The sequence below is a fragment of the Carcharodon carcharias genome, chromosome 20, assembly GCF_017639515.1.
Source record: "Carcharodon carcharias isolate sCarCar2 chromosome 20, sCarCar2.pri, whole genome shotgun sequence".
Taxonomy (NCBI): domain Eukaryota; kingdom Metazoa; phylum Chordata; class Chondrichthyes; order Lamniformes; family Lamnidae; genus Carcharodon; species Carcharodon carcharias.
The window spans coordinates 8280251-8293642 of NC_054486.1; the positions used below are offsets into that span (position 1 = coordinate 8280251).

The following is a 13392-nucleotide window of genomic DNA, read 5'->3' on the forward strand; positions in this document are numbered from 1 at the left end:
TGGCAATAAATGTTAGCCGAGTTAGCAATGCCCACATCCCCCAGGTGTGTGGGGGTGGGGGGGAGCGCGGAATGAAAGCCCCCTGAAGGCAGAGAGCTGCCTCAGGGAGCTGAAGAATTTAAGTCCAAAAAAAAAATGGAGATGTTAAAAACCAGGAAAATATGCCCACACATCAGAAACAGTCACCTCCACTTATACAGCATTAAAGTCCTGTCCAAACGTTGTTATTTATTTTTTATTTAATGACAGAAACCTCGTCCCCTCCTTGGATGAGGTTTCCTGAAAAAAACACAAAGGCCGGCTGGCCGATTTGCCTGGCCTGCCAAACTGTAAGGTTGGACGGGCAGTGAAAAATCTCATTTAAATGTGGCGTTAATGGGCTTAACAGCCCTCTTAATTGTCGGCGGGCGAGCTTCTGGGTTTAGTGCGCGCCCGCCGACCAAAATATTGTGCGAGTGCGCAATGATGTCAGGACGCTCGTTCACCTGCAGGCCCAGTGAAACATTCTGCCCTACGAATTTGGTTTTGCTGATACCATGCTAAACTGGAAAAAAAGTTTATCTCACCTAGGTCCTAACGTCAGGCGTGTAATTGAAGCAACAGCTACAGGTTTGAAAAAGGAGGGTGAGTGCTGTTCACCTATGTTTCTGGGTGATGGCACTGGGGGTTATAATACATTAGCAAATGCAGAAATAAATCATAAAAGTGAAACCATAAGAAAGGCAAAAGGTTAACCAATTCCTTATTGGTTGTCAGGCCAGAAGACTGTGGGTTCATGCCCCATTCCAGCGATTTGAGCCTATAATCCACTCAGTTAGGCTTTAAAAGATCCCATGGCACCATTCAGAGATGACTAGGGGAGTCCTTCCGTTAAAACTGGCCAAGGTTTATCCCTCAATCGATGTCAGTCGAATAGATTATCCAGCCATTTATCTCATTGCCACTTTGCCCAAATTGACTTCCACAATTTCCTGCCATCATAAAGCATCAGAAGTAATTAATTGAATGAAAAATCTATAGGATGTCTTGAGGAAGTGAAATGCAAGCTCTTTATTGCTTATACCACTGAAGCACCCTGAAACATTTTTCTACGTTAAAAATGCTAAATAAATGCAAGCTGCTGCGGCCCAGAAATGTACTCAGTTTAGCGGAACTCTCTTGCTTTTTTTTCAGTGTGTTTTGCTGCTTCTGGATTGGAGGCACAGTAGACACTTCCAGCATCTCTAGAGGGCAAAGGATACTGAGAATTTCTGTCTTTTCCCACCTGAATGATGCCTCTCGCTTGTTCACACTGATTTATCGTTGGAAAAGGCGCAGGGCTGGAGTTTACGGTTTGGAACAGGGTGAAGAAGGCAGAACAGAAAGTGAGTGGCCCGCTCATCCCAGTGAATCGAGCATGGGATGGCCAATCGGCGGCTGCCTGGTGGGAAGGTGGCCAATCGGCGGCTGCCTGGTGGGAAGGTGGCCAATCGGCGGCTGCCTGGTGGGAAGGTGGCCAATCGGCGGCTGCCTGGTGGGAAGGTAGCCAATCGGCGGCTGCCTGGTGGAAAGGTGGCCAATCGGCGGCTGCCTGGTGGGAAGGTGGCTAATCGGCGGCTGCCTGGTGGGAAGGTGGCCAATCGGTGGCTGTCTGGTGGGAAGGTGGCCAATTAGCGGTACCGGGGTTGGGGGGGGGCCTTTGTCCCCGATCATGCATCTAGGTCACGTGGATGAGGGGTTAAACCGTGAACCGAAAGTGGGTCACAGCCGCCAATTTAAAGACCCCCTGCCCTCTCAATCTCTCCTTATTCCGTGTGGCAGGCACAAAACATGAACTCAAAAATAAATGAAGTCAAAAAACATTCAAATGCTGCCACCTTCACCCCCAATTCTCTGCTGCTACATGCAGCTGTGCTCCAATCGGAAGGCCTTTTCTCCCACTCTGGTCCACCTCCTCAAATCTGCCATAAAACACTCCAAACATTTTTTTTTCCCATCCAACTCCCAGGAAGCACAGTGGGCAGCAAAAAATTGCACACAATTGGCTCTTTAATGAGCTCAATAGCTTGTGAATTGGTCATTTCAAAATGGCGGACAGGCTTTTGATTTCCGCACCCACTTGCCTTCTGTGATTTCAGATTGCTGACCCAACATCATCGTCCATTTATGGACACGCCAGGGGTGGGGAGGGGGTGTGGCGGGGGCTGGACCACCCGATTTGCAGCCATGAAACCCAGCCTATGGAGAAGTCCAATGTCAACACCGCCCGTCTCCCCAATTTGAGTGAGCCCTTTGTGTGGACTGGGAAGCTGGGTGCAAGTACTATGTGAATGCCAGGACAAAATGGTAGTGATGTGAATGATTCAACATTCAGCTCAGACTGATCTGTTCAAAAATAACTTTGTATATAGCATAAGGTGGTACTTAACTTCTGGTTCTTGTGCTGATGTATTTACACGTGTGTGTGTGTGTGTGTGTGTGAGACAGAGAGATTGTGTGTGAAAGTGAGTGAAAGATATGAGTTTTATGGACGGAAAGCTAAAGTCTTGGTGAGGAAACTTTAACATGGATGGCAAGTGGATCAAATTACAGAGTAGGTGATGAGGCTTGAGCTGTCAGTTGTCACAATACAGCAAAGATTTTGGAACCAACAATTGTGGACAAGGGGTGCAGAGGAATGTACTAAGATACTAATCACCTGGCCTGGCTAAGATGAGGCGTTTCAGGTTCTGAATAATGGCACTTTAATTACATCAATTCAGGTGGAAATTATAAGAGTAATTGGCAGCTATTTTTGGACATTTTTTTGTAATTTACTGTTAAGATTCCATTTTTCAAAGTAATGACTACTGCAATATTGGAAGTGGTATTTGTAACAGTGCTACAGTTTCGTAACAAAAGGATTGGGTTAACCCGAGGACTCAGCACAATGACCTAACAACAACGCAATCCCCTAATTAGCTGTCAATTAGCATTATTAAAATGAGGCCGATCATTTCATCTGCACAATGTTTCAATTTCACTGAGTGCCTTTAGGTCACTAAGTCACTAGCGTAGAGTTAAGACAGTTATTATAACCTTTTCTAGTGTCTCTCTCTCTCTCTCTCTGTTTATATATATAGGCTTCCAACTTGGATAATTCTTTCGTTACTGTTAAGAAGTCAGTAAATGGAATCCATGTGCTGTTTGCACCATCACAAGTTGGAGATGTAGCAGATTGCAGTATAAACACACTGGGGTATAAGTCACTGAACTCTAGTGTTCCCCTTATGGCAAATTGATAGAATAATTTTATTATGCTCTGAACAATGACTACAGGGAATGTGCAAGATCTGCACAGCTCTACATATAATCCATTTGACTAAATGTAACACTTCCATTAGATGAGTGTATAATGAAAGCAGTACTAGATGCCAGCAAGGACTATAACATTTCAGTTTTCAGATCTTGTCAAAAGGGCACACAATAAATCATACATATAGCTTATTAAATGTCATTGGCAGGTGATCCAACAGGGAGCACAAGGAGGGTGCTTATATTGCAAGATGACTTCTCTGTCATGTGATATGTATTCTTCAGAGCGATAAGGTCAGAAATTCTTTCCATGGATTTTAATAAGCTACTTATTACCGTCTTTCAATGCTAATTATTTGATATATCCTTTTGGTAACAATCTATTAATATTGAAGTGGGAGCCATATTTTAATAATGATTGGGTAATAACAATCATTGTTCATTTTTATATAATTGATAATGTAATTCCAGTGAAAAAATGGGAAGATTCTGTTTTCAGGACAGAATAAAAAAAACTAGCAAAAAATGGTTATTAATTTTTACCCCCTATTGTAATATGTTGTGGAATAAAATGGGACTTTTTACATTTATGACGATATTAAGTGCTTTCTAATAACCAATGTGATAACAGGCCTTTAATATATTAAATCTCAAAAGAAAACTGTTGATTAATTACCATATTAAATCTTAAAGTGGAGGTTTATTATAGATATCCAAGCTCCTTCACTGTCATCTTGTGTAGAGTTTGAAAAAGATCGAATATTAGATAATTAAAAGGCATATACTGCTGCCAGGTAAACTCGTCAAATAAACTATCATAATGTGCATAAGCACGAAAGACCAATCTCCTTGTACCACATGGAGCAATGCTGCACAGCCCAATTTAGAGCATTAGCAGTTCTGTTAACATTAACAAAGGCGAATTAAATTACCAGCTTTTCTTATTCAATTGCATGGCTTGCCGTTTAGACTATATACTAACTACTGCCTAACCCAGAAAGATAAACTGAATCTGTACAGGCATGCAAAATTTGGTATCTGTCATCATTCATCATAAATTAGGATAAGATAAATTTCACACCATGTACCATTATACACTGATTCTTGCCAAAAGCCTGAATGTAGCCACTGCAATATTTTCCCATGAGTCATAATTGAATCTAAAGATGTTTTCACAACAATCAGATAAACTCAAAATGAAACAGTAATTTGACACTATAGAGCAAAACCTCAGTTTTCAGGTATCATGTGATTTAAGATCCCATATAGTACTAAAATTCCCCTAAGTGAGCACACCCCACAGAATTAAGTAAATCTTTCTTTCTAAGTTGAGAACTGAAACAGAAGATAAATAAGGCAAAACTGCATCTCATTATACATAAAATGCAATCTTTTACCTCTCTCTTTATTGTTGCACAGAAGCTTTCACAACATTGTTAACTTTATTTTATGCAGCACAGTGTTAAACATTGCTTGCTATCTTTTTTGCCTCTAACAACTGAACATTAGGTAAACTCCGAGGGATCCTGAACCTAGTGTTTCAGCTGTATGAGAATGATGCGCCACTTGCTAATATCAAAACAGAGCATCCTTGTGGCTCCTCCAAGCCTTGATTGTGCTGTGGAAACAAAGGAATGATTCAGCACCTCCTTTCATGTGGCTGCTGGAAACTAGAAATGACTGCTTCAGTCCACTGTCACTGACCATTAATTTGCTGATATCAAATAAGGGAGCTGTTCAACTTGATTACAGCACTTTGCAAAACACCCTTCAGCTTGGTAAACATGATTTTAATTCACATGTATTTTTCTAGTTATTTAATAGCCTTTCTCATTTTTGAAAGGTAGTGTGTGATCCCTATACTTCTGTGGTGTCTATTCAGAATATGGTCAAGTACATGAAATAACCTGCCCAATGTCTACAATGCAGACCTTGCATCACCTTTGACCTTCAGCTTGCCAACACATACAAACTGCTGTACGTCCAAGTTTTTGTTCAGAAATGACAATGTCAGCTGATAAACGGGGAACCTTTAATGTTTGAGCAGCTGAGCGCTTAACATTGTCAGTTCTTTAGGATATACTAAATTATTAATTTGATACAAAATGCATCATATCTAACATAATGTAAACCGGCAAAATTAAAATTCTAAATGGAGCCAACAGCTTTAACAGCCCTTGAACTCAGCGCATTCATGAAACCGTTTCAAACACAAACATAATTATTGGGTTTTATGAAAGGTGAATTTTTTTAAATGTAAAACAATTCAGTAATTTTTTTGATCTTCAGTACAGCAGTTTATTTCTGCATAAGTCACCCTGACAGAAGCTAAGCAACTCAATTTTCTGCTCTGTAGCTAGGCACATTGCCTTCTACATAGCACTAGCATGAAAAGGCCGTGGCTAAGCTTTGGTTACTAGTGTAATTGAAATGCTATCCACACTATAGGGTGCATTAAAGTCAGATAACAGCAGTTCCTGTGGCCAATTTAAGTAGCTTGACTTCCCTAGGAAAAAAAAATTGCCTGACAGATAAGGCAGACAAACTGGCTAATTCTCCAGGCATGTCTCTCATTGTGATCCTAGAAAAATGAGAAAAAAATGAATCACAGAACCACAAAATCAATTGACCCTCAGGTTGCTCATCAGGCATGGAGTCCGATAAACCTAAAAGCTTCGTTAATGTCTGCCTGCCTGTGTCCCACAGATAGAGCACTTTGTAAATGAACCTGCTTTGATAAATATATTAAGGAAAGCTGCGAATAAAAGGAAAGTCTTCTCATTTGTAAATACAACCTCTGCTACATGGAATTATAATGATAAAATGGGGTTCCATGTAATTAAGTTTGTATAAGACCTGAAATCCGTGCAAATACCTTCCCTGAATTTTGAAAGGAAACTGTCAGTTCAATTAATCTGAACATCACCCGAGAATGTACTGAACAAAATTAAGCTGCAGATAAAGCTCGGGCCAGTATTTTGATAAGTAATTCCTGTATCATTTCTTTGGTACTGTGATCATTTTATTTAATCCAACCTCCACATTCCCCTTGCTACCAGCCCTCCCCCCACACCCACCCCAGCCCCTCCGTCATTCAAAGTTATGTGCTAAGCCATCTACAAAGGCACAACTAGTATGACTGTGGTGGCAGTAATCCATCATACTACACGTGTAAAATGGAAAAAAAAAAATACATGTTAAAAAAAAAATCAAAAAATAGAATATCAATATCCTATTCTAAACACCACCTTCATTTTGAACTGAGACAATGGACGCGTGTCCAGCACAGAGCTGAAGTTGCACTTTTGTGCGCAAAGTAGTTTTTCATCTCAAAAAAGACGGGGTTAGTTACAAATCAAAGAGTGCCACTAGAGTAATAAAAGGCAGAGATAATTCACTCACCAGTTGTTCACTTGTAGGATTGTGAGCCCCGTGTCTTGAGCTAACTGTTTCTTCTGCTCCTCTGATGGGTACGGATGCTGCACAAAAACATAAATATCAGTCAAGAGATGTTGAGAGCCATGAAACAGGGGATGACAGTGATTAAATTCAGTCTAACTATAGAAGACTGCTGGCTTCATTTTAAAAATATCCAGCGCATGGAAAAGAAGTAATGCTCACCTAATCTGGATTTTTTTTTTGGAAAAAAATAAGTTATTTTGATTGCTGGGTTTTGACACTTTTTTGGAATGGCCTCTAGCCCTTTGAAAGCCACGTAATTGCAGGAGGCTTTCCTCAACTTATCCTGTCCATTTTAGTAATGACCCCTTGCTACTACTAAACCACTAATAGTTTTCAGCAGAGGCGAAAGAAATGAATAGGATGAATCTAAATTCACAGTTGGTAATTTACATTGTATAAGGCTGCCTTATCCAGTTGGACTACTCTTGGTCATCAATCGTCCGCTGTCAGGTGCTGCACTATGCCACTGTGATAAATACGCTTCCTAACACCAGAATTCATCCAAACAATGTAATTGTCCTTTATTTTCTACTCAGTAATGAAGATAATTAATGGTTTAGACAAACAAAAAGGATGTTTCATCAGGAAGAGCAGTGGGTGAAATCAAAATGCTTAAATGATCATTTTAAATGGCTGAACTATATGTTGTAGAATAATTTCTCAGTACATCTCAAGTGGCTCAGCACTGTAGCCCCAAACATATTATTTACCATACATCATCAAGATATGTATTTACTTTTTTCTACATGGTCTGTCAGTATTAGCTCCATCTGTATTGAAGCCAGTATTCCAGTACAGATGACAATAAGATGTCAATATAAAACCAAGACTAACTATTGTAGGGAAAAAACAACAAACCTTCAGGTGATGAAGTTATGCTATGTGTATGGCCATTTGAAATCTCTAACTCATTCATTTTCTGGTACAGCCATCCTGCAGCAATTGAGGTTCCCCAGTGGAATACATGCTAGAATATAGTAACAATGATGATGGATCACTTCATCACTGTGGAACCAGACTGTGGTGAATTAAGGACACAGGTCATAGGTTTGGCTGTCCTGAAACCACTCTGCACTGATGAAGCTCTCAGAGATGTGAAATGGTAGCTACACAGTATGTACATTTTAACTAGATATTAATTTTCATCTCCTCTGTTACAAACTTAATACTCTGTCTTAGCATTGTGGTCAATAATAACTGCCAGTGATCTAACACCGAATACATTTCACAGTACAAGTTTAATTATTTTAACTCTCAACTGGCATAGTCAATTTATGCTGCACTGTATGTAGATCTAAGTGTTACTACTTCCTGACAACAGCCAAAACAGGCAGGAATGCTGCATGACTCACTTGGCCTCACAGGCTTGTACTACTAAACATGGAGAGTGAGTACAGGCATTCAAATTGCAGCAAATGGCTTCACTTGCTTGCTGCCTCAACAGTGCTTACAGGCTACAGAATAACAATTATGGAAGCTCCAGTGAAAGGCCTTCATGATTGTGTCTAGAGAAATAAAACAGTTATCATTTCATACACTTCAAAGGCCATGCTCAAAACCCAGTAGCTATGTAGTGCTATTGTGAACAGGGCTCCCCCATAGAATACAGTTCTGCCCCCTCAACAATAGTTGGCATCTCTCCTGTTCTTGCCTGGCTCCCAGCCAGACGCCTGTTTGCTACACCATTAATTTATGTTCACTGAATTGGTGCAAGGTTCTAGAGCAACGTTATTATCAAGCTGCCTTCCAAGTTGAGCCTGTAGCCTGCCATATTTTGAGACGATATGTCTGAGGCCTCATACCGAAATCTATCAATACTGATGTGTGAGGTTAAGGTGAAGTTTTGTCATTTCCTGGTGTGTTCATACATGTATAATATGGGGAGATTCAAGTGTCTGATTATTGTCCTAATATATAGCTTTAACGCAAGTGAAATTTTCACTGAATCTAGGTAACATTCTCTAAATTACTTGTACTACCCTGTCATAAATTTGTAGAAATTGCATAGTGCACTCAATCAGCCAGTCCTCTGAATAAACATCAACATCAATTTAATGGCTTGTGCACACATTGTAAACCAGAGAATTTCAACAGAGGCAAATCAGATAAATCAAACAAACCCTACCTCACATCGGAAAGGGGCTCTATCTGAGCTCTTGCACTAAGGTTTCCCTATTTGACAGAATAGTTGAAACTTTTTACTGTAAGGATTTGAAAAGTGTACGCAAAGCGCAAAATAAATGTTGGAATTTTTTGATTTTGGAGGTTTAGAGAATGCAGGAGCTTTTCAGTTACGATTTTAACAGACAGTACTTGAAAGGTATTTTATTGTACACGAGGACATGTTTTATTTTAGCAGTACATTCAGACATAAACATAGTTGGAGATTATGTTACCATCTACATAAATGATTACAACCACATACCTTGTGTCCCAGTTATTCTGCATGCTTGATGTTCATGTACACCAATACCAAATGTGTGCTGGAACTCTGCCAATTTTGCAGAAACTGCCAATTCAGCATAAGTAGCAAATTCACCAGGGCAACAGCAGTACAAATGGAGGGTGTAACCGTAACTGTCCATTACAATCACGGTTAAAATGCTGCACCATTTTGTGCACTTTTTATGTGGCTCCCCCAAAAAACCCTGTGTTAAAACTGCCTCTCACCAATAAGAGAAAAAAAAAAGTTGCTACGGTGAATAATTTCCACAAGAGCAAAGAGAAGTTTAAACCACCTACTGCTCCTCACTTTAAACAAAACCAAGAGAAAAAAAAAACTCAACAGAAAGAGCCAGCATCATAGATCCCAAGCACTGATGACTAGAGATGACATCTCCATCCTGTACCCTAAATTACTGGATCAGTGTAGCCAGAATTTATGAGCGTCAGACAGTGGACCTCACATAGCTCACATATTAGACCATTAGGCATCTAACTACCTCTGAACAATTTCAATGCATTATCTCTCCTTCTCCCTGGGGCACAAACTTCACTCTTCCATACTTTTAATATATTTTGTCTGCACAAAGCAGATCGCGTTATTACATGCCAGCAGAACACAGCAAACACTAGTCCCTGGCTGTGAATGCAGGAGATGTGATTTCAGCATGCCTGCTGCACAGGCAGTAAAACAGGATAAACACTGACACAGCAAACTTTATCTAGAGAAGGCCATTTTGCTCCTGTGTTATAGCTTGATTTGTTTTCATACTCACTGTAGATCAAACCTTTTCCTAGAAAGAGTGCTCAGTATTTTTGTTTACAAGTCATGCACACAAGGAATCCACTTATCTTAATTTCATAGAAAAGCCTGCAGTAACCACAAATAGAGGAGTGGTTTCCACATGAATTATCTCAAGTCAGCGGTTACAAGGCGTTTCATCAGAAACCTCTGCTTACAGCGCATCAAATAAAGAGCGCGATCACACAACAGAACAATGGATTGTCAACATAAAGGATCAAAATCATTATGCATCATTATGACGGCATCTTGGGTGAAAAATGTTAGACTCTGCACAACAGAACCTCTCCCAGTGAAGCTGGGCTCAACTTTCTTTCAACTTATTGAAATAATACATGTTCCTTCTAAAAACACCTACTGGACACAAATATAATGTCCCAGCTAGTCAACTTGCTTGACAAATTATGGAAACTATTTGAAGTAGTAGAACAGGATGACTGCAGGATTATATCCCAATATTTGGCTGCAACTTGCAAAGTTTGGATTTTTTTTTTTAATCAGCTGTTCACCTGGGGCATGGATGGAGCTTTCAGCTTCACGGGAAACCTGCACTCCTGGTCTTTTCCTTTACTAAGGTTAGTCCTCTAACATGAGGGCATACCAGGACTTTATAAATTGTCCATCCTTCTGAGTAAAGAATTACCTCACAAAATCCCAGAATTTTAACAGCAAAGAAGGAGGCCATTCGGCCCATCATGTTTGCACCGGCTCTCCAAGTGAGCATTATGATCTAGTGCCATTGCCCTGCCTTTTCCCCGTACCCCTGCACATTGTTTCTATTCAAAAGCTCATTTAATGCCCTCTTGAATGCCCCAATTGAACCTGCCCCCACCACACTTCCAGGCAGTGCATTCTAGACCCAAACCACTCGCTGCGTGAAAAAGAACAAGTGATTAAATCATTGGTGGGGTCGTGGGGGGAGCAGCGGGGTTGCAGGGGGAGGTGTCGGTGTGCGAAACCCAAGAATATCAACAGGGTTTTAAACCTCTGATGTACTTTGGATCCTTTTTCTACACTAAAGGTGCTATATCAATGCAAATTGTTGATGGTTATGGCAACAACAATGTAACACGTGGAGCAAAAACACTGAATGTAATACTTGGGCTGAATGTTCTGTTTTTATTTTATGTGATTTAGAGTCTAACTGGAATCTCTAGTTCATTAAATAAGTGTGCTAGTGTGTATACCGTTGGGCTGAACAATGGTAACAAAACCCACTTTGGTACTATTTACATGAATATTTCCAAGCCAAGCAACAAGGAGCAATTTGCTCAATATTTAAACTTAATTTGCAGCATGTGGCCTCGTTTAAATAAAGGATGGGGGATCAGTGTTCAATCCAATTTGAGCTAGGAAAAAATATTAAATTTAGCCAAATATGGACCGTGCCAAATTTTGAAATATTTCGGTCCCTTTGAAATAAGTGAAATCCAGCATGCATTTGCAAATAAGCAAATTATTTCTTGACAGTATGATTTGCAATCCATCTGTCTGGAACCCTGGAATGTACAGTCTGAACATCCTGCAATCTCAGAAATGGCAATGAGGTAAAAATGAAATTTACCCAGTTGCTGGGAATAGTGCTGACTCAATAAAATGTGCTTATTAATTGGTTGAGGAGTAGGTGGATCAGATAGGGACCAGAAGGAGAGAGGTGTGGGTAAGTGCAAAAGGTGGAAGCAAGGTGATAAAGAGGAGAACTGGGGTAAGAGATAGAAAGAGAGAAAGAGGGGGAGAGAGACCAGCATTGTAGAGATATTGTGAGATAAGCCTGGATGCAATATTAAATCCTCTGTAGACTGAACTGTTGGTGAGTGTGGGAAATATAATGGAGGGGCCAGAATTTGAAAACTTTGTAGTCACTGGTGAGTGTGAGCAGGAGCAAGGGCAGTACTATGCCCATTCTAAGCTTCAGGAATACAAGAGGAAAATTATTACAGCAACTGTTTTAATTACATGTCAGAGTATACTAGTTGGATACTATGAGCTGTGGCACTTCTCTCTGTCAATGAACCCAAAGCTTGTTGACGTTAGAGTAGTAGTAGTAGTCAGAAAGCAGCATCAAAACAATGATCAGTAACAATTCCAGTCACTATATATTTGCAAAATTTAGTCCCAAATTCCCATCACCACAATAGGAACCTGCGATTCAAACCATGCATGATGTCATTGTCAGTCTTCCACAATTACTTTACTGCTATGATATTATGGCAGCTTTGTGGAATGGGAAGAGGGAAGTGGACTCCAATCTTAGTGTGATGCATTTTGCAAAACCTCATTTTTAAGTCTGAAACCAGTTGGTCTACTGGAAGGGCAGTATTTGTTCTTGTGGTAGAAAGGGGCCTGATTACTATTGTGTCAGTGGAGGGTGAGTCGGTGGAGAGTGAAGGAGTTATGTGGTATTGCGGAATGCAAGTCTGTAGTCTTGTGCTGTGTAGATCTGATCCTTGGGAGACTCATGAAGGGGATGCACATGTGCCATAGTCCTTGAACACAGAAGGCTAGTCCAACACTTCAATTTCAGAAGATTAAATTGGGGATTCCAAGATTTAAAAGCCTTGACTGAACCAAGCACTCATCACTGCTGTAGCAAAAACTTCCACCTCACTCCCAGCTCTTTCTCGCTATGAAGCAGAAGATCCATATCACACATCTTCCTCTATTGCTGATTTCAGCTGGAAGTGAAAAATCAGCAAATATACTGGGCAAACTACTTAACACCCCTCTTCACTACCGTGAACTGACTTAGGGAAATGGATTTGCTTTGGATGAAACAAACTTACTGCAGTCTCTATGGGTCTATGAATGTAAATGGGGATCATGTGTAGCTAAAACAAATGTAATGCTGTATAAAGCTCATTTCTGTATCATGCAATTTAATATTTAAAAATGAAAGCTCACACATTATCATGCTAGCCGCAATAAAAACAGGACATTAAGGGAGCTATCAGGATCAAGGAATCTTTTGGCATACATGCATGGCAAATATCTGAGTTCTTACCAATTACCTTTCGCCTGAACTACCAGCATTTGCTTGTTTTCTTTCATGAACTGTTTTCCCAGTCTGGTCTAACAGGAAGTCTAAAGTGATCCTGACTCCTCCCTGGAGGCTGCTCATCAGCTAGTTCAGCTTACAGCAATGAAAAAATGGTAACACGCAAGAGCTCTGACCCTTTGGTTTCTATCAAATTATCCTTTATTACAAAAGATAATAAAAGAGCAACTGTCCTACCATATCCTAGCTAAAGCTGCTGGTCTTTTATGTTTCTTTGTTATTAGCATAACAATACTGATCTTCAACCATTGTGATCATTACCAACCCCAGTAACGCTGACTAAATTGTTGAGCACACCAGCAGGTCATTAGCCTTTGAGCTGGATATATAATAGGTCTGAAACAGATTTGATAAACCT

The 13392-nt window shown here is 40.2% G+C and overlaps 1 protein-coding gene across 9 annotated transcripts in view; it reads right to left on the reverse strand.

The window, feature by feature from the left end:
• The window catches only part of meis2a (Meis homeobox 2a), a 117505-nt gene that overhangs the window by 34098 nt on the left and 70015 nt on the right, over positions 1-13392 (reverse strand). For all 9 annotated transcript variants that reach the window (XM_041214308.1, XM_041214309.1, XM_041214307.1 and 6 more), the window contains one exon: positions 6676-6752. In XM_041214308.1, coding sequence (XP_041070242.1) covers positions 6676-6752 — 77 coding nt within the window. The remainder of the gene's footprint in view (positions 1-6675; positions 6753-13392) is intronic.